This window comes from Thamnophis sirtalis, unplaced genomic scaffold (assembly GCF_051295495.1).
Source record: "Thamnophis sirtalis isolate CommonGarterSnake01/CBP01778 unplaced genomic scaffold, rThaSir2_p1.2 scaffold_9, whole genome shotgun sequence".
Lineage (NCBI taxonomy): Eukaryota > Metazoa > Chordata > Lepidosauria > Squamata > Natricidae > Thamnophis > Thamnophis sirtalis.
The window spans coordinates 73366152-73394131 of record NW_028261389.1 but is presented as its reverse complement, the minus strand read 5'-3'; the positions used below and the strand labels follow the sequence as shown (position 1 = coordinate 73394131).

General features: G+C 45.5%; 1 protein-coding gene across 1 annotated transcript in view; it reads right to left on the bottom strand.

Annotated features, from left to right (window-relative positions):
* Nucleotides 1–27980, bottom strand: part of VWF (von Willebrand factor) — a 183449-nt gene that overhangs the window by 123048 nt on the left and 32421 nt on the right. Inside the window, exons 10-15 of the mRNA XM_087722260.1 lie at nt 27592–27638; nt 19759–19895; nt 16350–16485; nt 13293–13393; nt 8522–8717; nt 5602–5817 (exon numbers count right to left, since the gene is read on the bottom strand). Coding sequence (XP_087578386.1) covers nt 5602–5817; nt 8522–8717; nt 13293–13393; nt 16350–16485; nt 19759–19895; nt 27592–27638 — 833 coding nt within the window. The remainder of the gene's footprint in view (nt 1–5601; nt 5818–8521; nt 8718–13292; nt 13394–16349; nt 16486–19758; nt 19896–27591; nt 27639–27980) is intronic.

Below are 27980 nucleotides of genomic sequence, written 5' to 3'. Positions count from 1 at the left end.
CGCCTGTTGCTCTTCCGGTGTGCCAGCCAGCTGGTCTTCATGTGCGTGGGAGCGCTGGAGACTGGAAGAACAACCGCACGGTGCGCATGCATGTACTGGGAAGATGATCTTCTTGTTTTCCAGTACATACATGCACACCGGGGTTCCACCACAAAACCACGCTCGACTAAACCGCGCCCGACTAAACCGCGTCGCTGACGTCATCAACAGGGCGACAACAACACGGAGACAGAAGCACGCTGTAAACCCTAAACCTAAAATTAACCCCTAAACCTAAACCTAACCCCCCTAAACCTAATCCTAAACCTAACCCTAAACCTAACCCTTAACCTAACCCTAAAGCTAACCCTAACCCTTAACCTAACCCTAAACCTAACCCTAACCCTTAACCTAACCCTAAACCTAACCCAAACCTAACCCTTACCTTAACTTGAATCGGCTTGCTTTCAAAGCGCTATTTAAAGCACCCTTCTTTCTCCGCGCTGGCTGTTGTCGCCCTGTTGATGACGTCAGCAACGCGGTTTAATCGGGCTCGGCTTAGTCGAGCGCGGTTTTGACGTGTCATGGCACACTGGCCAGTTGGTCTTTGCACCCACATACGAGCCAGAAACCGTAAGGCCAGGTGGCTGGCATGAATGCATGCGCTGGAAAGCAGAAGATTGCGGCTGCTCTTCCAGTTTTCTGGCACTCGCGCACACGCACTCACACTCTCATATCGGCACTCAGTAACGAAAAGGTTGGTCAACACTGGGCTAGGGGAGACATGATAGCAGTCTTCCAATATCTCAGGGGCTGCCACAAAGGAGAGGGAGTCAACCTATTTTCCAATTAACCAGAGGTTAGGACAAGAAGCAATGGGTGGGAACTAATCAAGGAGAGAAGCAACTTGGAACTCAGGAGGAATTTCCCGACAGGGAGAACAATTAATCAGTGGAACAACTTGACTCCAGAGGTTCTGAATGCTCCAACACTGGAAGATTTTAAGAAGATGTTGGATAGCCATTTGTCTGAAGTGGTGTAGGGTTTCCTGCCTGAGCAGGGGGTTGGACTAGAAGACCTCCGAGGTCCCTTCCAACTCTGCTGTTCTGTTTCTGGGAGTTGGGCATCTGCTGTGCTAAACAAAGCAGCAACCCACTTCATCCTCTGAGAATGCCTGTACTGGAGCCAGAGGCATTCTTGAAATGAGAGAGGATGCTTTCCGAATGCCAGCACCCCACTTTCCTTGGATAATTAAAATAATTGGTTTAAATGTTAGCATTCAGGTGGGGGCAGGGAACATATGGGACACACAGGGAAAGGACACCAGCTGGAGAACTCAATCCGCATGAGTTCATTCCAACAATCAAGCCTGTAAGAAAGAACCTTAGAGAGGCGGATTGTGAGCCCCCCCCCCACCCCCACCCACCCCACCCCCCCCCCGGAGTCCCTGAAAGTGAGTGGGCAGCCATATAAATTCTCTTAAGTAAATAAGTAAATAGCCATGAAAGGCCAACTTTTTTGTTTTATTCCATTGGCTACAGGAAGAAAATCTTACTCTCTCCACAGAAAGCTCAGTTGACGTTTGATGTGTGTGTGTGTGTGTCTCTCTCTCTCTCTCTCTCCCTCTCTGTCTTTCTCTGTGTGTGTGTCTGTGTCTCTCTCTCTCTCCCTATCTCTCTCTTTCTCTGTCTCTCTGCGTCTATCTGTCTGTCTCTTTCTCTGTCTCTCTCTCTGTCTCTCTCTGTCTCTCTCTGTTTTTCTCTCTCCGTCTCCCTCTGTCTCTCTCTCTTTCTGTCTGTCTGTCTGTCTCTGTCTGTCTCTGTCCTTCTCTGTCTCTCTCTCTCTCTCTCTCTGTGTCTTCCTGTCTCTGTCTTTCTCTGTCTCTCTCTGTCTTTCTCTGTCTCTCCCTCTCCCTCTCTGTCTTTCTCCCTCAGTGTGTCTGTCTCTCTCTCTCCCTATCTCTCTCTTTCTCTGTCTCTCTGTCTCTCTGTGTGTGTGTGTCTATCTGTCTTTCTCTCTGTCTTTCTCTTTCTCTGTCATTCCCTGTCTCTCTCTCTCCCTGTCTGTCTCTGCATTTCTCTCTCTCTGTCTCTCTCTCTTTGTCTATCTGTCTCTCTCTTCTCTCTCTTCTCTGTCTATCTGTCTGTCTGTCTCTCTCTATCTCTCTCTGTCTTTCTCTTTCTCTCTCTCTTTCTCTGTCTCTGTCTCTCTGTCTCTCTCTTTGTTTCTCTCTTTCTTTCTTTCTCTCTCTCTTTCCCTGTCTGTCTCTGCATTTCTCTCTCTCTCTCTCTTTGTCTATCTGTCTCTCTCTTCTCTGTCTATCTGTCTGTCTGTCTCTTTCTCTATCTCTCTCTGTCTTTCTATTTCTCTGTCTCTCTCTTTCTCTGTCTCTGCCTCTCTGTCTCTCTCTTTGTTTCTCTCTCACTCTCTTTCTTTCTTTCTTTCTTTCTTTCTTTCTTTCTTTCTTTCTTTCTTTCTTTCTTTCTTTCTTTCTCTCTCTCTCTCTCTCTCCCTGTCTGTGTATTTCTGTGTGTGTGTGTGTGTGTGTGTCTGTCTCTCTCTCTCTCTCCCTGTCTCTATCTCTGTCTCTCTGTGTGTTTGTCTGTCTCTGTCTGTGTATGTGTGTGTGTGTGTGTGTGGTATCTCTCTCTCTCTCTCTCTCTCTCTCTTTCTCTATCTCTGTCTCTCTCTCCCGGTCTCTCTCTCACTCTGTGTGTGTGTGTGTGTGTGTGTGTGTGTGTCTGTCTGTCTGTCTGTCTCTTTCTCTCTCTCTCTCTCTCTCTCTCTCTCTCTCTCTCTCTCTCTGTCTCTGTCTCTTTCTCTCTTTTCCTGTCTCTCTCTGTCTTTCTGTCTCTCTCTTTCTTTCTCTGTCTGTCTGTCTGTCTATCTATCTATCTATCTATCTATCTATCTATCTATCTATCTATCTATCTATCTATCTATCTATCTATCTATCTATCTATCTATCTATCATCTACACACACAAACACACACACCAGTTCAAATCTCCATCTACTCATACTTGGAGAGGGCAACATTTTCCCTACTGGTGGGAGATACTGGCAGTCTCAAAACTACGCCGTGAAGTTTTGATGGATGTGATGGGGGGGGGGGGGGAGAGACTCTTTACTTGAGGGAGCCCTGATGAGCTTCACCGTGGAGAGAAGCAGCATCTCCAGAAGATGAATTATGAAGGAGCTCGAGTTGAATTACAGCAATTGCCATCCAAGCATCTTTGATTCCCCCACCCCTGGTTTTTCTCCCCTTCTCCTACCGCTGAACGCCGCATAGTGTTATGAAGTTCAGAATAATAACAATAATAAAAAACATTCAATAAAAGCATAAATAATAGAAGAGAACAGAAAGCACATTACTGGTAGCATCACCCTCTGCTTCCAGGCTTATAGATTTTGAAAGGAGTCCATTAAAAAAAAAAACACAACCCCCTAAAGCTCAGCATAAAACAAGAGAGCTTTATTGTGGTTTAATACCTCTCGTGAAAACATGATCCTCTTGGCCAATTCTGCCAGGAGCTTCCAATCATTCAGCCCAACTAATCCAGGCCATATTATCTCAGGAGGGGGCCATTGGCACCCCAGCTGTCATTCTCACAAGGTTCCCTAGAGCCCCTTCCTCACGCTTGGGCTTGGGGGCAGTGATGTCCAACAACGTCACGCTTTGCAGCAAGTAAATAGAGCTAAAATGTGGGTTTAATGTTGCGTGAGCCAATGGTTTCCGCCAGCTTAAAGATTGTAAATGGTTGGAGGGGGCTTCGTTGCTGGAGGTTTTCAGAAAAAGGTTGGGCAATCATTTGTCAGAAATGATAGGACGACTCCTGTTTTGGTCAGGAAGTGAGATTAGAAGATCTCGGAGGTCCCTTTACGATTCTATGAATCTATTCTATCCTAGATGGAGAATCTTATTATCTAGTAAGGCCATATTACTATTATTCTTCTCATCTTTTCTATTACATATCTTCTGGCAGTCTCTAAGAGCCGAGGTGGCGCAGTGGTTAAATGCAGCACTGCAGGCTACTTCAGCTGACTGCAGTTCTGCAGTTCGGCTGTTCAAATCTCACCGGCTCAGGGTTGACTCAGCCTTCCATCCTTCCGAGGTGGGTAAAATGAGGACCCGGATTGTTGTTGGGGGCAATATGCTGACTCTGTAAACCGCTTAGAGAGGGCTGAAAGCCCTATGAAGCGGTATATAAGTCTAACTGCTATTGCTATAGAAGTCTAACTGCTATTCTGAGGTCTATAACTTTGTTGCTTGTATCTTATGATTTATATTGTTTTGTTTAGTATCCTAGTATGAGTGGGTGGATGGATGGATGGGAGGAATAGATAGCAATAGCAATAGCAGTTAGACTTATATACCGCTTCATAGAGCTTTCAGCCCTCTCTAAGCAGTTTACAGAGTCAGCATATCGCCCCCACAGTCTGGGTCCTCATTTCACCCACCTCAGAAGGATGGAAGGCTGAGTCAACCTTGAGCCGGTGAGATTTTAACCGCCGAACTGCAGATAGCAGTCAGCTGAAGTGGCCTGCAATACTGCACTCTAACCACTGCGCCACCTCGGCTCTCTAATGGACAGGTAGACAGACAAACATAGAGATAGATAGATGTCTATTTGAGATGGATGGATGGATAGATGGGTGGGGAAGTGGGGATAGATAGGATGGAGGATGGAGGATAGATGGACAGGTAGGCAGACCAATAGATGTCTATCTGGGATAGATGGCTGGATGGATTAGAGGGAAGGAGGGATGGTTTGGAGGAAGGGTGGGATCGATGGAGAGATAGGATGGAGGGGTAGATGGACAGCTAGACTGACAAACCTACAGATAGATAGATCTATCTTAGATGGGTGGGTGGGTGGGTGGATGGGTGGGGAGGTGGGGATAGATAGGATGGAGAGATAGATGGAAAGATAGACAGACTGATAGATGTCTATCTGGGATAGATGGATGGATGGATTAGAGGAAAGGAGGGGTGGATAGGATGGGGGGAGGGAATGATGGGAGGGAGGGATAGATGGATAGATAGGATGGAGGGATAGATGGACAGGAAGACAGAGTGATGGATGCCTATCTGGGATGGATGATGGATGGTTGGATGGATTGGAGGGAGGGAAGGAGGGAGAGATGAATAGAACGGATGGATGGGGAGATGAATGAATGGATGGATGGTGGGTGGCGGGAGGGAGGGAGAGGATGGAGGGATAGATGGACAGGTAGACAGACCAATAGATGTCTATTTGGAATGGATGGGTGGATGGATGGGAGGAAAGAATGGAGGGATGGGGAGATGGAGGGATGGATTGATTGAAGGATGGAAGGATGGAGGGATAGATAGATAGATAGATAGATAGATAGATGGATGGATGGATGGATGGATGGATGGATGGATGGATGGATGGATGGATGGATAGATAGATAGATAGATAGATAGATAGATAGATAGATAGGTGGATAGATAGATAGAGATAGCCTCCTTGAAAAACAAATCTTTCCACCTGAAGTGAATGAGAAACATTTCAGTGTTGCCCATTCACACAACACTGTATATTAGCAATGCAGGCCCAGATGTCACTTCAGTGAGTTTGGCAAGAGAGCCACCTACCACAAAATTCTGGCTTCCTCCAGTTGATGATTACTCCTTTCCGAGCGCAAGCCATGGCGTAGGCTGAGACCGCCATGCACAAGCAATCTTTCCCATCCGAACAGGAGCAGACATCATAGCGACAGTTCTTGAGGTAGGGTGAAGGGCTGACCTCGTGGTGGCAAGGCTCGAACATGGGTGACAACAGAATTGAGCAGGAACTCTCGGCATACCTGGCTGCAAGAAAAAACAGGCTCAACACAGTGGTGGGATTCAATTTTTTTTACTAACAGTTCTGTGGATGTGACTTGTTGGGCGTGGCATGGCTTGTTGGGCATGGCTTGTTGGGCACGGCAGAGGAAAGATACTGTAAAATCCCCCTTTCCTCCCAATCATTTGGGACTCAGGAGGCAGAGAATAGATGGGGGCGGGGCCAGCCAGAGGTGGTATTTGCCAGTTCTCCGAACTACTCAAAATTTCCGCTACCGGTTCTGCAGAACTGGTCAGAACCTGCTGAATCCCACCTCTGGTTCAACAGAGGAAGAATGGCAAATTGTCACAATTCCATGCTGTGTGGGCACAGAGGATTTACAGGCAGTCCTCAACTTACAACCAAAATTAAGCCCAACATGTTGCTAAGTGAGAAATTTGTTAAGTGAGTTTTACCCCATTTTGGGGGGGGCTGTTTGTTAAGTGAATCATCGCTATTCTTAAATGAGTCACACGGTTGTTAAGCGAATCTGGTTGCTTGTCACAAAACAGGATCGTGTGACTCCAGGACGCTGCAACCGTCATCAATGGGAGTGGGTTGTCCAGCACCCGAATGTAAATCACGTGATGGTAGGAATGCTGCAAGGGCCGTTAAGTGTGAAAAATGGCCACAAGTCACTTTTTTCAGTGCTGTTGTTACTTCAAATGGTCACTGAATGAACTGTTGTAAGTTGAGGACTACCTGTATTCTATTGATTTATTTTGATTTTGAAACCACCCATCTAGCTCAGATTTTTCATGACTTTTTTTTTATTTTCCATGAAATTTCAGGGGTATTTCTAAGAGAGTTTTAGCATCAGATCTTGGTTTCCCCTACTACATCTGTCAGGGTTCAAATAGCATCCAAAATTAAATCAGAGTCAGAGGCAAAAGATTCCTCAAAGCTCCAATTTATTAGGAGAGCCATATTGGCACATCTGGGAAAACCCAAATCTGAAAGCTCCCCAGTTTTCCCCCACCCAGTTGAAAGTTCAAGATCTTGCCCGCACACCCACAAGTCCATCACATGGTCCAATCTTCCACTGCAAGACTGGTAGCTTCTACCCATCCAGTTCCGGCCAGGTGCAGAGACAAAGATGACCTTGAGTTTCTAAGAAGAATGTTGTTATGGCTACATATCACCTAACTCCGTATAATCCCTCCCTCCCATTTTCCCACAACAGAAAGTAGACAGTAGAAAGGGTGGCAGGGCTGAAATCCAAAAGAAAACATGGCTCGCAGGCATGAACAACATCTTTCAATGCTGGATATTCTCAACTGGCTAAAAAGGAAGCCAGCTGGCACAGGTCACCTTCTTCACCGATGTACCTCCTTCGATGGGGAAGATAATTGCAGGCAAATAAACAGAATCAGAAAAAAAATCTCGCCAAGTATTTGCAGCTGTGCACAGTGGGGAGAGGTAAGACACATCCTTTCATCTTTTTGTTGTGTATGTAGTCTTGGGAATGTAGCCTACCAAAGCAACATTCCTAAGGTGGGCACAGCCAGGAAAAAAATAAAAAGAAGAAGGGCGGGAGAATAATAAAACTTGTTTCAGTGCAAGATGTTGGATATTATTCCTTATGCATTTAATCATGTCCTAACTTTGCTAAAAGCAAAAAAATAGCAATAGCAATAGCAGTAGACTTATATACCGCTTCATAGGGCTTTCAGCCCTCTCTAAGCGGTTTACAGAGAGTCAGCATATTGCCCCAACAATCTGGGTCCTCATTTTACCCACCTCGGAAGGATGGAAGGCTGAGTCAACCCTGAGCCGGTGAGATTTGAACCGCTGAACTGCTGATCTAGCAGTAGCCTGCAGTGCTTGCATTTAAACCACTGCGCCACCTTGGCGCAGCGCAAACCTTTCATTTAATGCAGGCAAGGGAGTGGAGGCCAAGGGTGGATTGCTGGGGGTTTGCGGGGGTTCGGAAGAACCTCTAGATAAGATTCTGTGCAGTTCGGAGAACCCCCAAATCCCACTTCTGGCTGGCCCCGCCCAACCCGCCCTGCCCAGAGGTGGGTTCCTACCGGTACGACACGGTACGGCCGAATACGTAGTAACTCCGGCGAACACGTGACTGTACTGGTTCTATCTGTACGGGCGCCATCTTGATTTTCTGCTCTGCATGTGGCAGAACAATCTTCATTGAAAAAATGTATTTTTCCCCCTTTGGCATGCAAAATTTTTCGGATGCCAAAATGGTAGTAATGGTGGCAGGAACCCACCCCTGACCCTGCCCGTCCCACAAGTCCACACGTGGCCAATTCTGAATGCAGGTAAATGCAGGGCAGACATGGAGGCTCAAGGAGGGCCTACCCAAAAATTGAGAAGGCCAGAAACGGGCCCATTTCTGGTCTCCAGAGGGCCTCTGGAGTCTGGGGATGCTGTTTTTGCCCTCCCAGAGGCTCAAGGAAAGCATCCAGAGCCCGGGGAGGGCAAATATGCCCCCCTCCACCATGGTTCAGGAGGCTGACTAGGCCAAGCCCACCCAGCAACCGGGCAGAGAACCCCTTGCTATAAATCTTGAAGCCCACCCCTGGAGTGGACTCTTGTCCCTAAACACTTCCTCAGGAGAATTGCGCCTGCCTTTAATGTGCGCAAAATTCTACGCTGGATTAAAATAACGCACACTGCTATTTATTTATTTTTAATCATAGCCCACAAGGTTTCGGGTGTAAGCACACCTACCTAAACGGGGATTGAGGTTACAGGAATTGCTGTCTTGTTTTTGCAAATCTTCACAGTCTCCCTTCAGCTTCCAAGAGTTTCCAAAGTCCTCCACGAGGGTTTCCACCAGCCCAGAAGGGGTGAGAAAATCGTCCCCTTGATTGCCGTTGTAGTTGCCGCACAGGCCACACGTTTGTTCCGTGTATTCGGAAGATAACTAGAAAGAGAACAAAAATACAGATGATTTTTTCTCGCAGGTGTTTGAGAAACAACAAAAACAGCGTACACAACTGGAAAACAAACAAAAATAAAATGCTCGAGGCGTTCCAGTTATGCTGGAACACACACACGCACGCACACACACACAGAGCGATAGATAGATAGATAGATAGATAGATAGATAGATAGATAGATAGATAGATAGATAGATAGAAAGAAGACAAAGGTATCCCTTGAGCTTCATCTACAATTCAGCTCTAAATTTCTGTTGCTAAGTGAGACATTTTTAAGTGAATTTTGCCCCGTTTTACGACCTTTCTTGCCACTGTCGTTAAGCAAATCCATGCCATTGTTAAGTTAGTCACTCGGTTGTTAAGTGAATCTGGCTTCCCCATTGACTTTGCTTGCCGGAAGGTTGCAAAAGGGGATCACATGACTCCAGGATACTGGATATAATCGTAACTAGGAGTCAGTTGCCAAGCATCCAAATTTTGATCACCTGACTCTGGAAACGCTGCAACAGTTAACTTTGAACATCACTAAAAGAACTGTTGTAAGTTGAGGACTACCGGTACTTATAGACTGTTTCTTATCAAGTTGGACCATAAGGAAGGCTGAGCACCAAAGAATGGAGGCCTTTGAACTCTGGTGCTGGAGAAGATTCCTGCGAGTCCCTTGGGCTGCAAGGCCATCCAACCGGTCAGTCCTAGAGGAGATCAACCCTGACTGATCTTTAGAAGGCCAAATCCTGAAGAGGAAACTCGAGTACTTTGGCCACCTAATGAGAAGGAAGGACTCACTGGAGAAGAGCCTCATGCTGGGAACGATGGAGGGCAAAAGAAGAAGGGGACGGCAGAGAATGAGGTGGCTGGATGGAGTCACCAAAGCACTAGCCGTGAGCTTAAATGGTCTCCAGAGGATGGTAGAGGACAGGAAGGTCTGGAGCAACATTGTCCATGGGGTCGTGATGGGTCGGACATGACTTCGCAACTAACAACCACAAAGAGCCTCACAATAAAGCAGATGCATATTCCATAATAAAGGGACATTCAATACAGTAACGATTTTGAAGCTAAAAAAGGAAAAACATTCTTTTCACATTTATCCTGGGGAAAAAAAATGAATTTGCTACAGCTACCTACAATGGTGATGGTTTGGTGGGGGGTGGGGAGGGGAGAGAGAGAGACAGAGACAGAGAGACACAGAGAGAGAAACATTGTGAAGCACAAACAACACCACAAAGAAGTCCTCCCACGCTTGGTTGTGCATTCAACAACCTTCCCTTGTGTTCCTCCTCTCCAATCATTCTTCTATTCTATTGTTTGGACCCAACAAGCAATATTATTGCATTGTTTGGAAACCAAAACTACACATACCACTGCCTTATTTACTCCCAAAACTCTCCAGTTGCTGCAAATATGATAGTAGAAACACGGGTTTTTCCTGTCTGCTTATGCCACAGAGTATCTTAAATTCAGGGTCATGTTTCTTTGGGGTAAACACAATAATATATATATATATATATCCCCAAGCCTTATGGAAGGATTCCTAACTTGCTCACAGCTGTTGATCAACCTATCTAGACATTCTTAAGACCAATTGAGCCTTTTTTCAATCACTTCAATCAACCTTTCTGATAGACAAGCACAGCGTCTTACCCACTGAGCCACCGCGTTCCTTATTCATTGCTGTAGGCTTATATATTATTTCATCTGGAAGCAAAATCTACACAATTTAGACAGACTGTCTTCTGAACAGATCAAAAACGCCAAATAGCAATAGCAATAGCAGTAGACTTATATACGCTTCATAGGGCTTTCAGCCCTCTCTAAGCGGTTTACAGAGAGTCAGCATATTGCCCCCAACAATCTGGGTCCTCATTTTACCCACCTCGGAAGGATGGAAGGCTGAGTCAACCCTGAGCCGGTGAGATTTGAACCGCTGACCTGCTGATCTAGCAGTAGCCTGCAGTGCTGCATTTAACCACTGTGCCACCTTGCACAGGCAGCAAGCAATTCAGCCCAATTCAAAGACTTTTAAAAACAATTTCTACAAGACAGTTAATATTTTTTATATTAGCACGAATTGCTGTATATTACAGATACCGACTGTGAGAAAAGAGGGATCCTATTAAACAATGATGTATTTGGGGAAAATAAAGGGTTTCTGAGAGTTTTAGAAATTTCTATATTTTTCTATAATATTTTTTTAAATTTATATTTCAATGTATTTGTTGAAAATGGTGGTTGACTATTTAAAGGGCACGGAGGGAAAAGATGTCATTGTTTAGGAATGGAGCAGGAAACTTAGATTATGCAACATTTATCATAAAATGTTCTCTGTGTTCACTGGGAACGACTCACTTCCCCCAATTGTCCCAAATATTTGGCACCACCTCCTGTTGTGCGTGGGCTCTAAATTATTTTTTAATGCTCCAAGGCAACCAACCACCGACGTTTAAGGAACAGGAGCGTTTGAAAAAAAGAAAATAAGGGGAAATCAGAAGGTGAATTGGAAATTCAGCCAGTTCTTGATGTCTATGGAGATTCTCAATCATGATTATCCCAAAGGTGCTTTTTAAAAGAGACAACTGGACTTCCTTGTTTTTCTTTTGAAGATGTTATGCTTCTCATCCAAGGAGCTTCATCAGCTCTGACTAGATGGTGGGGAATGGAAGGGTGCTGGTTATCACCTTTAAAGCCCTACATGGCCTAGGAACTGGATATCTACGGGACCGTCTTCTGCCACATACCTCCCAGCGTGCGATAAGATCTCACAGGATGGGCCTTCTCCGGGTGCCGCCGACTAGACAATGTCGTTTGGCTGCTCCTCGGGGAGGGCCTTCTCTGTAGTTGCCCCGGCCCTATGGAACGACCTACCCCCAGAGATCCGGACCCTCCCCACTCTCGCGGCCTTCCGCAAGGCTATTAAGACCTGGCTTTTCCGGCAGGCCTGGGGCTGTTGATCTCTTGAATGAGGTCCAGCCCCACTAAGGTTGAGTCCATGTTGTGTCTTTTTTAACTTGCCTTGTCTTCTACTTTTTAAACTTTTTAGTATTCTTTTAAATTGTCTTTTATGTAAGCCGCCCGGAGTCCTTCGGGATTGGGCGGCATATAAATGTATTAAACATTCAACATTCAAACATTCAAACATGTATACTCCTTGCAGACAGCTGGTCATTTACATCCTTTTTAGAGGGTCACTGAGGCCACTTGGGAAGTTTATCTCTGTCCTCAGGGTCCCCTGAGTGGTGCAAACGGGTGTGGAGCCTTCTTGGAAGCGCTGAAAGGACTGTGTTGTAGACAGGAGATAGATGATGTTGCATCCTTCCCCCTCTGTGGAGAAAGGGCTGTTCAATTTTGACGTAAATGGCCCTATCAGTTGTGGAGACAACTGGAAAACCCTCTCTTTGTCGTAGAGTCTTCTCCTGGCACACTGTGCTTCTCTCCCCCCCCCCCCACTGGAAGCTCCTCTCAAAATTGTGGCGCCGACCGGTGACGGAGCCGCAGCAGAAGGAGGAAAGAGCCACATGCGGCTCCAGAGCCGCAGTTTGCTGACCCCTGTCCTAGCCAGATCTTGAAGCACAGAGATCTGGGCATATGTGACTTGACTTTTCCTCCCCCTTCTGACTCTCATTTACCCACAGGGAGGAAAACCAGTGTGCCAGTCACCACCCACCCACATACACACACACATATTGCCCTTGGGTGTTCAGGGTCATCCTGTCAACTCATTGCATCCTCTCTCTAGAAAGTTTCAGGGAAATGACTCAACTGGGACCCAGCCAAAGGCCCCAAAGATGTGCCCTCAAGTCCGAGACAGTCCTTTACAGAGAAGCGTTTGGGAAATAAACAGTTTTGCAGCGTGAATGCAGGGTTTAAATGCCAAGCGTTGGGCTGTTGGAAGAAATGTCCTTCTGGGTTCAGCTCCAAGTGGGGAAAAAGACACTGGAAACATGGAGGCTGCTTGGAAAGATGGTTTTAATGGTGGACAGGACTTCATGGCTTGAGCTCCTGAAGAGGAAAGGGGGATCCCGTGCTTTAAGATATTGGGTGAAGAAGAAAAGAGAGAGAAGAAGGGGCTTGCTGGGGTGTTTTTATACTCTGTTCAGTCCCACCTCTCTGTTTCCTGTTCCTGTGTAAGAAATGCATTCTGATCGGTTGTCAGACTCCCATGGGGCCATGCAGGGGCAACTCTCTAGGCTGCGTTTTGAGTCCAGGTTTGGTTGAGTTCCCAGATGCCATGTGATGAGTTCCTGTAGAAGGCTAACCCTACCTTTATTATGTAAAGCAGAGGAGCTCAGGCTTTAATGGCTCATTGACCAAGGGGGCAGGAGGGCAGGAAGGTTCAGGGAGATACTCTGCCTTTTAAAAACATGTTCATCCCTTTTCACTTCCGGGGAAATATAATATTCTGCCTTCTTCATATTTCCCAGGATATTTCAGTTTTCTAGCAGAAGGGCGAGTTTTAACTTCCTGCAGGGCGAGTGCCAAGATTTTTCCAACAAGCCACAGCCGTGTGACTTTCCTCTTTTAAGAAAAAAAGAAAGAAAAAACAGGAAAATCAACCATACCTTCATGACAAGGGTCCCCAGCCCATCCCAGTCGAGGTGCACATTCTCCTTATAACTGAGGCGAACAGCTGGCAGCACCGTAGGCTGGATGTGGACAGCATCTGGAAGGAACAAGGGCATGGCGTAAGGGAGCAAGTAGGAGCAACTCAACAAAACTGCCATTTCAAACCATGGTCCCTTTGTGTCTCCTCTATGAAGAGGCAGCCTGGACTGATCCACTGGCAGGACCTCCGTTGATCACTGGAAACTCATTCTTCCAACAAAAAGGAGGGGGTGGGGAAGCTGATATTCCATTGGAAGCCTCCTAAGAAACCACTGGAGAAGACCCTCATGCTGGGAACGATGGAGGGCAAAAGAAGAAGTGGACGACAGAGAAGGAGGTGGCTGGATGGAGTCACCAAAGCGGTAGGCGTGAGCTTAGATGGACTCCAGAGGATGGTAGAGGACAGGAAGGCCTGAGGATTGTTGTCCATGGAGTCACGATGGTCAGACATGACTTTGCAACTAACAACAAAAAGAAACCAGCAAGGTTCTGCATGTTTTTGCTTGTGTAGAGCACAACAGAGGTTTCCCCAGGAATCTCCCCTTTGCCATTCCTACATTTGGGGGGTGGAGGGGTGGAGGAAATTCAGTTTGGCAGCTTGTTTTGTAAGAACAAGCAGCGTTTTTTCTTCTTCTCCTCCTCCTGTTTCAATCAATTGTAATTGTTAAGGTCCCTTCCTCAACCCTCTTTAACCAACCACGGGAAATCAGCCTCTGGAGATCAACGCAGCAGAAATTAATCAAGCCAAGTGATGCTGGATCAGATTCACAGAGATGGATCTTGTAAATTGAGCCGAGGTGGCGCAGTGGTTAAATGCAGCACTGCAGGCTACTTCAGCTGACTGCAGTTCAGCAGTTCGGCTGTTCAAACCTCACCGGCTCAGGGTTGACTCAGCCTTCCATCCTTCCGAGGTGGGTAAAATGAGGACCCGGATTGTGGTTGGGGGCAATATGCTGACTCTGTAAACCGCTTAGAGAGGGCTGAAAGCCCTATGAAGCGGTATATAAGTCTAACTGCTATTGCTATTACTATTGCTATCTACTGCAACTCTTCCCCACACCCCCATCCAAGCAGGAGACCCTACACCATTTCCGACAAAGGGCAGTCCAGTCTCTTCTTGAAAACCTCACTTTGAGCACCCGTGCCATAAATTTGCCATCAGAGGTATAGGGTCTCCTGTTTGAGCAAGGGGCTGGGCAGAAGACCTCCAAGGTCCCTTCCAACTCCGTTATTCTATTAATAAAATACCCAAGTGCTCTGCATTTAAGGGCTCCGCTTGGCCCCCACCTAGCAAGTAACGTTGCTCTAATTCAAAGACAAGCTATCCCAGCAAAACACATGAAAATTTGCACGATCCCTAGAAGCAAACCAAGGTCGTTAAATCAGTCTGAAATTAAAACAATCTACGGAAAGATACCTCAAGGTCTTAGAGAGCCGTGCTACATCAAAACACACACGAAGTTCTTTTTGTAATCCTCCCTTTCCTTCTGGTAAGGAAATGTAGGTGGACCTGTTGACTAAATCCCTTACTCACAGCTCCCTTCCAGTTAAATAACAAAGGAACCAGTGGGGGAGTGCGCTTGTGTGCATTTTTGTTATCTGAATTTCCCCAGAAGCAGAAGCTGGTAAGTAAGGAAAACATTTAGGCTGTCCTTCCAGGACAGAATATGACCTAATTTAAATTGTACCTGAAAGTAGACTAGAGTTGAGTAGAGTGTAGACTAGAGTAGAGTAGAGTAGAGTAGAGTAGAGTAGAGTAGAGTAGAGTAGTGCAGAGTGTAGAGCAGAGCAGAGCAGAGCAGAGCAGAGCAGAGCAGAGCAGAGCGTAGAGCGTAGAGTGTAGAGCGTAGAGCGTAGAGTGTAGAGCGTAGAGCGTAGAGTAGAGTATAGAATGTAGACTAGAGTGTAGACTAGAGTAGTGAACAGTAGAGCAGAACAGAGCAGAGCGTAGAGTGTAGAGTGTACAGTAGAGCAGAACAGAGCAGAGCGTAGAGTGTAGAGTAGAGCAGAGTAGAGCAGAGCGTAGAGTGTAGAGTAGAGTGTAGAGTGTAGAGTGTAGACTAGAGTGTAGACTAGAGTAGAGTAGTGTAGTGTAGAGTGTAGCGCAGAGCAGAGCAGAGCGTAGAGTGGAGAGTGTAGACTAGACTAGAATAGTGTAGAGTAGAACAGAGCAGAGTAGAGCAGAGTGTAGAATGTAGAATGTAGAGTAGAGTAGAGTGTAGAGTGTAGACTAGAGTGTAGACTAGAGTAGTGTAGTGTAGAGTGTAGAGTGTAGAGTAGAGCAGAGCGTAGAGCGTAGAGCGTAGAGAAGAGAAAAGAAAAGAAAAGAAAAGAAAAGAAAAAGAATAAGAATAAGAATAAGAATAAGAATAAGAATAAGAATAAGAATAAGAATAAGAATAAGAATAAGAATAATAGAATAAGAATAGAACATGGAAAGGAATCTTTAAGCAAATCCAGTTTTTCCTATTGACTCTGCTTAGTCGGAAGGTCACAACTGATGATCACGTGTCCCCGGGATATTGAAACTGTCATAAATACGCTGGTCGCCAAGTATCCAATTTTTGATCACGTGACTGTGGGGATGGCTGCAATGGTCGTAAGGGTGAGGACCAGTGGCAAGTTAACCTTTTCAGCCGGCGATCACTTCAAACGCTAAACAGAAAGGTGTAAGTTGAAGATTACCTGTACATGCAGTCATAGCAAGTATCAACCTGGTTTCCGAAGCTTCTTTCTATATCACAAAATACTCTTGTTATCCCCAATAATCTACATCTGGTCACAAGCCAGGAGGATTTCAGACCAAGTTCCTTCCTGCCTTGATAACGGGAGATGTTTTGGGATTTCTAGATGCTGAACCTGTAAGCCAGCATGGCTGGCTCAGGAATTCTGGGAGTTGAAGTCCAGAAGTCATTGAAAGAGCCATCTTTCCCCATCCCTCCTGTATGCAAACATGAGCTGGAGGTCTTCCTCCTGGAAATGCAGAAGATGACATGAGCAAGAAGGTGACGTACTTTGTAGGAAGGGAATCTGAACATCCTGCCCGTTGACAGACACACCACCGCCATGTTTCAATTTAATAGCGAGGTTCTCATCCTGGAGCTGCACAGAGACTGAGCGGGTACAAACGGCGTCACGATCATCAGCACACTGGGGAGGCATCAAAAAGGAAACTTCAGCTTAGTATGACTTCAGGAGATCAGTAAGAAATGTAGAGTAGGTATAGAATGGTATGGAATGGAGCAGGGAGGGTATACACCTACCTTCCCTACCGGTTTGCAAATGTCCATCTTCATGCATGCGCTTTTGGTAAAAAGGGGGCCTAAATGGGATGCCATAAAGCCCCACACGAGTGGGAGGAGCCACCCACAATTTCTGCTACTGGTTTGGCTGATCTGGTCCAAACCGGTAGAATACTACCTCTGGAGTAGAGTGTAGTGTGGTGTAGTGTAGTGTAGTGGAATGAAATGGAATGAAATGGAATGAACGGAGTAGAGTAGAGTAGAGTAGAGTAGAGTAGAGTAGAGTAGAGTAGAGTAGATTAGGGTAGAGTAGAGTAGATTAGGGTAGAGTAGAGTAGAGTAGAGTAGAATAATGGGTTCCACCACAAAACCGCTTCGACTAAAGGCTCGCTCGACGAAACCGCATACCTGACATCATCACAGTGCGACGAAAAAAGCACGCTGTGAGCACTAAAGCTAAAATTAACCCTAAACCTAAACCTAACCCCCCAAAACCTAACGCTAAACCTAAACCTAAACCTAACGCTTAACCTAACCCTAAACCTAAACCCTTAACCTAACGCTAAACCTAACCCTAACCCTTAACCTAACCCTAACCCTAACCCTAACCCTAACCCTCACCCTCAACCTAACCCTAACCCTAAACCTAAACCTAAACCTAACCCTTACCTTATCTTGAATCGGCTTGCTTTCAAAGCGCTTTTTAAAGCGCCCTTTTTTCTCTGCGGTCGCTGTTGTCGCACTGCTGATGACATCAGCGACGCGCTTTAATCGAGCGCACTTTAGTGGACCCCGGTTTTGTCGTGCCACGGAATAATGGAATAAGAATGTAGAGGAGGAGTACGAGTAGGAGGAGTAGAGTAGAGTAGAGTAGAGTAGAGTAGAGTAGAGTAGAGTAGAGTAGAGTAGAATAGAATAGAATAGAATAGAATAGAATAGAATAGAATAGAATAGAATATTCTTTATTGGCCAAGTGTGATTAGACTCAAGGAAATTATTTCTGGTGCATAAGCTCTCACGGTACAAACAAACAACAAAGTGATAGGTCATCGTTTATAAATTGTAGTTATAATCATAAGACAGCAATAGGAGAAGATAGTGGGAAAGATAAGAAGATGGGGAAAGATGAGAAATGAGAAGTTGAGAAAGAGGAGGATAATAACAATACAGTCCAACTACATGGGTAATAGTCATGTCTTTAGGCATAAAACAGCGCTGTGGGAATCAGGTGTTCCCTTGAAGTAGGGGGTTGAACTAGAAGCCCTCCAAGGTCCCTTCCAACTCTGTTATTCTATTAATTTCAATGCTATTGTGCTTGCTCAGCAAACTTCAGTTCATAATGTATTTCCTTAAACCGTGTCTAGGCAGTGATTCACAACTTCTGCTTTCCTATTTGAAATCTATTGTTGTAAGCGGTAATGTAATGTCGTGTTTTCTGGGACTTCCGTTGCTGCTTTCGCACGTTCCCTGATTCACAAACAATATTTTCTGTTCCCATAAGTTCTGGATCCGTTTTGAAAGAGGATGGGGTTTCCCTTTCAGTGGGCCTCGTGCCAAAGAAGCAACGGAAGAATTGTGGGTTGCGGGCTCTCCTTCCTTCCTTATACTGTACATCAACACACACGCCGAAGAATTTTATCATGACGCCACTCCTACCACGAGACAGATTTTGACCGATTGCCAGGTCTGTTATTTTTGGCTTGGTGACTTGCTGGCATCCTGCCATCAAAGGGGAGGATGGTGGGGGGGGTGGGCATCGGTATTCAGCAGGTTCTGACCAGTTCTGAAGAACCAGTAGTGGAAATTTTGAGTAGTTCGGAGAAACAGTAAATACCACTTTTGGCTGGCCCTGCCCCCATCTATTCTCTGCCTCTCGAGTCCCAGCTGATTGGGAGGAAATGGGGATTTTGCAGTATCCTTCCCCTGGAGTGGGGAGGGAATGGGGATTTTGCAGTATCCTTCCCCTGGAAGTGGGGAGGGAATGGGGATTTTGCAGTATCCTTCCCCTGGAATGGGGAGGGAATGGGGATTTTCCACTAACCTTCCCCTGGAGTTGGAAGGGAATGGAGAGTTTACGGTATCCTTTCCCTGGAATGAGGATTTTGCAGTATCCTTCCCCTGGAGTGGGGAGGGAATGCGGATTTTGCAGTATCCTTCCCCTGGAGTGGGGAGGGAATGGGGATTTTCCACTAACCTTCCCCTGGAGTTGGAAGGGAATGGAGAGTTTACGGTATCCTTTCCCTGGAATGGGGATTTTGCAGTATCCTTCCCCTGGAGTGGGAATGAGCTTTAACCTTTGGATGGATTAGGGGTGGGGATTGGGGAGAGTGTATGAAGCTATCATTGTGCACCTCTGAAGTGACCTTTATGGGGTGAGAGGATGGAGACCTATTCTGTGGGGTCCTTGGTCATCTCTGAACTTGGTTGTTTTCTTGAAGATGTTTCATGACCAAACTAGGTAACATCATCAGTGCCAGCCCTGAACTACAAATATTCTCTTCTATCAGAGACCTATTCCCTGGTGCCCTGTTAGAATATTCATGACTGGGAGAGACATGGTAACAAAGTCGGCCAATGAATAGGCATAGCAACTAAGTCAGCCAATGGGAGCTTAAACAGATCTGAGTCTGTGCTGAGAATTGAAACAGAAACTTAAGAAGAAAGCAGTCTGTTGCTCTGAGAAGTAAACTAGCAGTCTGCCTGAAATGAAGCTAACTTCATGTGTTTGCCTGTAACTCTCCTGCCATGTGTTTACTTGGAAGAACCACTTGTTTGTATTGTACATTTATTCATCTATTCTTATTTATATACATAAGGCAAGGTGACGCAGTGGTTAAATGCAGCACTGCAGGCTACTTCAGCTGACTGCAGTTCAGCAGTTCGGCTGTTCAAATCCCACTAGGCTCAAGGTTGACTCAGCCTTCCATCCTTCCAAGGTGGGTAAAATGAGGACCCGGATTGTTGTTGGGGGCAATATGCTGACTCTGTAAACCGCTTAGAGAGGGCTGAAAGCCCTATGAAGCGGTATATAAGTCTAACTATTGCTTGCTATAAGTTAATGAATCCAGCTGAATCAGCTATCCATGTGTGCTTTCTTGATTTGATTTTTCTGCAACAAACTCTGACATACCCACAGTTATTTTTCCACCACCATTTTCTCTTTCAACAAAGATGCTCTTACTTGGACGGTCTCAATGAAGACAGAAAAGGAATTCCCCTCGCAATCTCCAGCAAACAAGTAGTGGCAGACTCCACTGAAGGTGAAATGCTTGTTGTCAAAACTTTTGAAGTGGGATTGACCAGTGACGGAACACTCTCCTAGGGGGGGAAAAAATTGCAGAGGCTTACTTGCAAATGAACTGCAGACCACAATTTTCCATTAAACTAAAATCTCTGCCTTGACTGAAATCATAATAATAGTAATAAAACGTATTCTGGATTTGAAACAAATGAGTGTATTTACTTGCAGTTAAAGTCTAAAGATGATACCACTCTGATGGCAGAAAGTGAAGAGGAACTAAAGAGCCTCTTGATGTGGGTAAAGAAGGAGAGAGGAAACGTTGGCTTGAAACTCAACATTAAGAAAACTTAAGATCATGGCATCTGTCCTTCTCAATTCCTGGCAAATAGAAGGGGAAGAAATGGAAGTAGTGACCCATTTTATTTTCCTGAGCTCCAAGATCACGGCAGATGGGGACTGCAGCCAAGAAATTAAAAGAGGCTTCTTCCTGGGGAGGAAAGCTATAGCAAATTTAGACAGCATACTAAAAAGCAGAGACATCACCCTGCCAACAAAAGTGCATATAGCTAAGGCTATGGTTTTCCAAGTTGCAATGGATGGCTGTGAAAGTTGGATCATAAGAAAGGCTGAGCGCCAAAGAATGGAGGCCTTTGAACTCTGGTGCTGGAAAAGACTCCTGTGAGTCCCTTGGACTTCAAGGCGATCAAACCGATCAGTCCTAGAGGAGATCAACCCTGACTGCTCTTTAGAAGGACAGATCCTGAAGAGGAAACTCAAATACTTTGGCCACCTAATGAGAAGGAAGGACTCACTGGAGAAGAGGCTCATGCTGGGAACGATGGAGGGCAAAAGAAGGGGACAACAGAGAATGAGGTGGCTGGATGGAGTCAAGGAAGCAGTAGGCATGAACTTAAATGGAGAGGACAGGAAGGCCTGGAGGAGCGTTGTCCATGAGGATCGCGATCGGACACAACTTCACAACTAACAACAAAGTCTAAAGCTTTTTTTGGATTTCGATGACATTATCAGAAAACTCACTGGCCCAGCATTTTTCCCCCTCACCTAAATTGGTTCATGAAAAGGATCTTTAGTTAGAAAGGGAACTCATCAAATTTGCAGATGATATTAAACTGGAGAGAATAGCCAACACTTTAGAAGATAATCTTAAGATCCAGAAGGATCTTGACAGATTTGAGCATTGGGGCCTATGATACAATACAATAGCAGAGTTGGAAGAGACCTTGGAGGTCTTCTAGTCCAACCCCCTGCTTAGGCAGGAAACCCTACACCACTTCAGACAAATGGCTATCCAACATCTTCTTAAAGACTTCCAGTGTTGGAGCATTCACAATTTCTGGAGGCAACTTCTGTTCCACTGATTAATAGTTCTAACCGTCAGGAAATTTCTCCTCAGTTCTAAGTTGCTTCTCTCCTGGATTAGTTTCCACCCATTGCTTCTTGTTCTGCCCTCAGGCGCAGAACATGATCCAACAAAATGGAATTCAGTGGTAGATAAACCAAGGTCTTCTAACACTTAGGCAAGGAAAACCAAATGCAGAGGTATAGGACATGTTAGGGTTAGGATTAAGGTTAGGGTTAGGGTTAGAGCCGAGGTGGCGCAGTGGTTAGGGTGCAGTACTGCAGGCCACTTCAGCTGACTGTTATCTGCAGTTCGGCGGTTCTAATCTCACCGGCTCAAGGTTGACTCAGCTTTCCATCCTTCCGAGGTGGGTTGAAATGAGGACCCAGACTGTGGGGGGGCGATATGCTGACTCTGTAAACCGCTTAGAGAGGGCTGAAAGCCCTATGAAGCGGTATATAAGTCTAACTGCTATTGCTATTGCTATAGGGTTAGGGTTAGGGTTAGTGTTAGTGTTAGTGTTAGGGTTAGGGTTAGGGTTAAGGTTAGGGTTAGGGTTAGGGTTAGGGTTAGGGTTTGGGTTAGGGTTAGGGTTAGGGTTAGGGTTAGGGTTAGGGTTAGGGTTAGTGTTAGTGTTAGTGTTAGGGTTTGGGTTAGGGTTAGGGTTAGGGTAACTGGCTCAACCACAGTAACTGTGAGAGGGATCTTGGAATCCTAGTGGACAACCACTAGCAGCTGCCAAAAAAGCCATCACAGTTCTAGGCTGCATAAACAGAGGGATAAATTCAAGATCACGTGAAGTGTTAATGCCACTTTATAAAGCCTTAGAAGACCACACTTGGAATATTGCATCCAGTTTCGGTCAACACAATACAAAACAGATCTTTCGACTCTAGAAAAAGTGTGGAGAAGAGCATCAAAGATGATGAAGAGGCCGGAGGCTAAAGCATATGAAGAATGGTTGCAGGAAGGAAGTATGTTTAGGGTAACAAAAAGAAGAACTAGGGGTGACATGATAGCAGTCTTCCATTATTTGAGGGGCTACCAAAGGGAAGAGGTGATCCACCTATTCTCCAAACACCTGCAGCTGGACAAGGAATAACAGATGGAAGATCATTAAAGGGAAATCCAACCTAGAAATAAGGCAACATTTCCTGATAGTGAGAACAGTTAATCAATGGAACGGATTGTTCTCAGAAGTTATGGGTGCTCCCTCACTGGGGTTTTCAAGAAGAGATTGGATATCTGTTTGCCTGAAATAGTCTAGGGTTTCCCAAAGGTGATTTTTTCAAGAGGCAACTTGGACTTTGTTGTTTTTCTTTGAAGATGTTTTGCTTCTCATCCCTTCTTGGAAGTCCAAGTTGCCTCTTGAAAAAAGCACCTTTGGGACAACCATGACCTAGAATGACTGAGAACCTCCATTGACATAAGTCTAGGGTCTCCTGCTTGAGCAGAGGATTGGGCCAAAATATGTCTATATTTCCCCTTTATTAAAGTCCATCTCCATTCAGGCATATTCGGGTGGATAAATAAACTGAAAGAATTTTGCAGAGAACTTCGTAAACTCTTGCAAAGGAGGGTCACAAATGACCTTTTTAGTTTGTTTAACCTTTTATTTCAATTCAGCAGAGCCTTTGGCTGCCTTTCAAGTTGGTTTGCATTCTTTGGGGTTGGTTTTTAATTAGTGTGCTTTCTTTGTTCAGTCTGACCCTTCCCACTTCAAGGTTTCTTAGCTGCTATTGAGAAATGTGTTTGAGCAAGGAGGTTAAGCAAACACTGCTAGCTAATGTTGTTTTACTCCCCATTCCAGTCATTATTTAGAATAGAATAGAATAACAGAGTTGGAAGGGACCTTGGAGGGCTTCTAGTCCAACCCCCTGCTTAGGCAGGAAACCCTACACCACTTCAGATAAATGGTTATCCAACATCTTCTTAAAAACGTCCAATATTGGAACATTTACAACTTCTGGAAGCATCCCGTTTGTCTACTGGTTCCTAGTGTCCTCAATTTTTGTTCATTTTTTATTCTTTAACACCCTTGTTTTTAGGATATTGTAAGCTACCAAAAGTCATTCAACAGTGAGATTGATGACAAATACATTTAATAAAAAAGAAAGAGATAGAGAGAAAGAAGAGAGAAGAAAGAAAAGAAAAGGAAGGAAGGAAAGAAGAAAGAATGAAAGAAAGAAACAATGAATGAATGAATGAATGAATGAAAGAAAGAAAGAAAGAAAGAAAGAAAGAAAGAAAGAAAGAAAGAAAGAAAGAAAGAAAGAAAAACATAGTTAGAAGAGAGCTTGGATGTCTTCTAATCCAACCCCTTATACTATTCCAGACAAGTGGCTGTCCAGTCTCTTCTTTAAAACCTCCAGTAAAATAAATAAATTAAAAAAGAAAGAAAGAAAGAAAGAGAGAGAGAGAGAGAGAGAGAGAGAGAGAGAGAGAGAGAGAGAGAGAGATGGAGGGAGGGAGGGGAAAGGGAAGGAATGAATAAAGGAAAACAGAAAGGAAGGGAAAGAAGAAAGGAAAGGGAGGAGGGAAGGGAGGGAGGGAAAGGAACAGAAAGGAAGGGGAAGGAAGGAAGGGAAGAAAGAAAGAAAGAAAGAAAGAAAGAAAGAAAGAAAGAAAAAAGGAAAGGAAGAAGGAAGGAAGAAAGAATGAGAGGGAGGGAGGGGGAAGGGAAAGGAAGGAAGGAATAAAGGAAGGAAGAGAAGGAAGGAAAGGAAGGAAGGGAAGAAGAGAGAGAAGGAGGGAGAGGGAAGGAATGAATAAAGGAAGAAAGGAAGGAAGGAAGGGAAAGGAAGGAAGGAAAGAGAGAGAGGGAGAGAGAGAGAAAGACACAGAGAGAAAGACACAGAGAGAAAGAGAAAGAGAGAGAGAGAGAGAGATCAGTCCACGTGAGTTTCTGATGACTTACATCCAACAAGTTTGCTTCATGAATAAAATCACAAAAAAAGCTGTTCCCCAAACACCCTGGGGATGCTAAACTGTATCTCTAGAAGACTTTTAACAGAACAACCGAATAACAGGGTTCGAAGGGCGCTTGGAGGTCTTCTAGTCCAACCCTCTGCTCAAGCAGAAGGCCCTATACCTTTTCAGACAAACAAGCTGTCCTCTCCTTTCTTTAGAGCCTTCCGAAAGCAAGCCATTCCACTGGTTAATTAAGATTGGGTTCTCTTTATGGCTCTAATCGTCTGCGGTTCCTTGAAAATCAGACACGTCATGTTCCTAAGTGATGGGTATTCCGGACGAAAGGATGGAGCCCGGAAGGAATGGATGGCGGGACGCTACTCTTAGGAGCCTTTCAGCCTTTCACTGAATCTTCAGCTTTTGCTTCAAAGGCAACCATTAATTTTGCCACAAACAATTCTGCCAGATGATGTGGGGTGGGGTGGGGTGGAGTGGAGGACAGGGAAAGAGAGCCTCCCCCACCCATTTAGTTGGCCACAATGTTTTCTTTCAGCTTCTGTTCTGCTGAGAGCATCTCTTGCCTCTTTGTGGTGAAGCCTTTTTAAACACTGTAAACAAACGAGGAGAATTCGCACCCTTCTGCAAAGCAAAACTCCTTCTGCTGTTGGTTGCGGTGTGTGTGTGTGTGTGTGTGTGTGTGTGTGTGTGTCAGTGGTGGGTTGCAGGAGATACGACCCAGTACGGGCGTACCGGAGCTGCCTGGAGCACCGAGTACCGTTCTGGTATGGAGCTCCGGAGGGTCCGCCTACCCCAGCTCCTTACCGTGTTTTAAAGCTGTCGGCGTTTTTGCACAAGCGCATGGCATGTACAGCGCCTGTGCGATGCTCTGCTGAGCAGCTGGAGCATTGCAGAGGCTTGCGGAAGCATCATTTGAAGCTACAAGGCATGCCCGTGCCACATGTGTGTGCGTGCGCACTGCACATGTGTATGGGGTGACGCCGGGGCGGTTGGAACAGAATCCGGAACCTACCACTGGTGTGTGTGTGTGTGTGTAAGAGAGAAAGAGAGAGAGAGAGAGAGAGAGAGAGAGAGAGAGAGAGAGAGCGAGAGAGAGAGAGAAACAGAGAAAGACAGAGACAGAGAGAGATACACAGAGACAAAGAGACAGAGACACAGAGAAAGAGACAGAGAGCGACAGAGACAGAGAGAGATACAGAGAGAGAGACAGAGAGACAGAGAGAGAGAAGACAGAGAGAGACACACAGAGAGAAGAGAGACATAGGAAGACACAGGGAGCGAGAGAGACAGAGAGCAACAGAGACAGAGAGAGAGACAGAGAGAGACAGAGACAGAGAGACAGAAAGTGAGGGACAGAGAGAATCACACACAGAGAGACACAGAGAGAGACACAGAGAGAGAGGGGGGAGGGAGAGAGAGAGACAGAGAGACACACACACAGGAGGGAGAGAGACAGAGACAGACAGAGACAGAGACAGAGAGACAGAAAGAGAGGGACAGAGAGAATCACACAGAGAGAGACACACAGAGAGAGACACACAGAGAGGGGGGGAGAGAGGGGGGAGAGAGAGACAGAGAGAGACACACACAGAGGAGAGAGAGAGAGAGAGAGAGAGAGAGAGAGAGAGAGAGAGAGAGAGAGATTGTGCTTACTCTGCCACAATTTTGGAGATAACAGAAGATCTCTTGGCCAGATTTTATGCTTGAGAGAAATGTTTGTGGGGTAGCACGTTCTTGCTCTACCTCATAGATTGGACTATGAAGATCTCCGTGGTCCCTTCCCATGCTATTGTTCCGAGTCCTAGGGTTAGATGCTTCATTCCCACCACTGTTGTGTCAGTGCTGCGGGACAGTGTCGAATATAAATTCATTTATCCAGGGAGCTCTTGCTAGACAAGTAGCAGTTTGGAATAAGGCATCCATTGGAAGTGGTCTTTCTCTCCTCCACCTCCTACCCCTTGAAGGAGCTCTTCGAAGCTCAATCTAGGGACCACAGAGGAAACACACTTTGATGTTTTTTTTTTCATAAGAGCTTTAGCACCATCTTGGTTGCCTCCATAGTCCAACAGAACAACAAAATAACAAGACTTGGAATGGACGTTGGAGGTCTTCTAATCCAACTGCTTGCTCAAGCTATATCATTTCAGACAAACTGTTGTCTAATCTCTTCTTAAAAGCCTCCAGTGATGGAGTACTCACAACTTCTGAAGGCAAGCTGCTCCACTGGTTAATTGTTCTAAAACTGTCAGGAAGTTTCTACATTAATTACTTTCCATCCATTGGTGTTTTTTTTTGTGTTCTGCTTTCTGGTGCTTTGGATAATATCTCTTCTTTGGGACAGCAGTTAGATACTGGAAGCCTGCCATCATGTCACCCCTAGTCCTTCTTTTCATTAAATTAGACATACCCTAATTCTTGCATCCCTTCCTTCCCTTCCTTGAGTGGTGGGACAATGCAATATCCCAGGGGTTTCCAACCTTGGCATCGTTAAGACTAGTGGACTTCAACTCCCAGCATGGCCGGCTGGGGAATTCTGGGAGTTGAAGTCCACAGGTCTTAAAGATGCCAAAGTTGGACACTCCTGATGTATCACTTCAGATTGCCACGGGCTTAGGTTGACTTTCAATATCGCCTGTTGAACCCAGACTGTGCTCTCCCACTGCAACGGAAAAAGGATTTGCAGAGCCGGTTATCTCTGCTTTCCTCTTCTGCAGCTGGGCCTGAACCCCCCAACAAAAAATGGTTGAGAAATGAACTGGGGCCAATGCTGGATTGGGATTTGAAATAATCTTAGAGGGGGGGAAAAACCGAAACCCAAAGAATAGAATAGCTAAGCTGAGAATCGTGGTGGCGCAGTGGTTAAAATGCGGTACTGCAGGCTGCTTCTGCTGGCTGCCGGCTGCCTGCCATCTGGCAGTTTGAATCTCAACAGGCTCAAGGTAAACTTAGACTTCCATCCTTCTCAGGTCAGTAAAATGAGGACCCAGATTCTTGGGGGCAAGAGGCTGACTCTGTAAACTGCTTAGAGAGGGCTGTGAAGCACTATAAAGTGGTATATAGGTCTACGTGCTATTGCTATTCCTTCCTTCCTTCCTTCCTTCCTTCCTTCCTCATTCTCCTTCCTTCTGACACAGTGGTCACAATGCAGTATTGAGGGCTAATTCTGCCAGCAGTTCGATTCTGACTGGCTCAAGACTGACCCATCCTTCCATCCTTCCGAGGTGGGTCAAATGAGGACCAAGATTGTTGGGGGCAAGAGGCTGACTCTGTAAAGCGCTTAGAGAGGTCTGCAAAGCAATATGAAGCGGTATATAAGTCTAAGTGCTCTTTCTCTCTTGACTATGAAAACAGGAGAAAAGCAAATGACTTCTGACAAGATTCTGAATGCACAGTTTGAGGAAGACAAAAGTCAGAATATAACGGAAGCCTATATATAATGGGAATAAACAACAATTCACACACTGAATGTTCCGGAACCAACATACCTGGACAGGGCTGATTGTTGCACACCCACGCACCATGCCTGCAAATGCTAGAAAATAAAAGATTTATCTGTTAGGAATGGGAATACAAGTAACGGGAGCTCACTCCATTATGCGGCGCTAGGGATTCGAACCGTTAAACGTTCCTTACAATAAAACTTAAATATGCATTAATAGGTCTCAATTACAGGTACAGGTAAAAGTTCCCCTCGTACATGCGTGCTAGTCATTCCTGACTCTAGGGGGCAATGCTCATCTCTGTTTCTAAACCGAAGAGCCAGCACTGTCAGAAAACATCACCGTGGTCGTGTGGCCGGCATGACTAAACGCCGAAAGCACACGGAGGCGCACGGAAGCGCTGTTCCCTTCCCACCAAAGGTGGTTCCTATTTT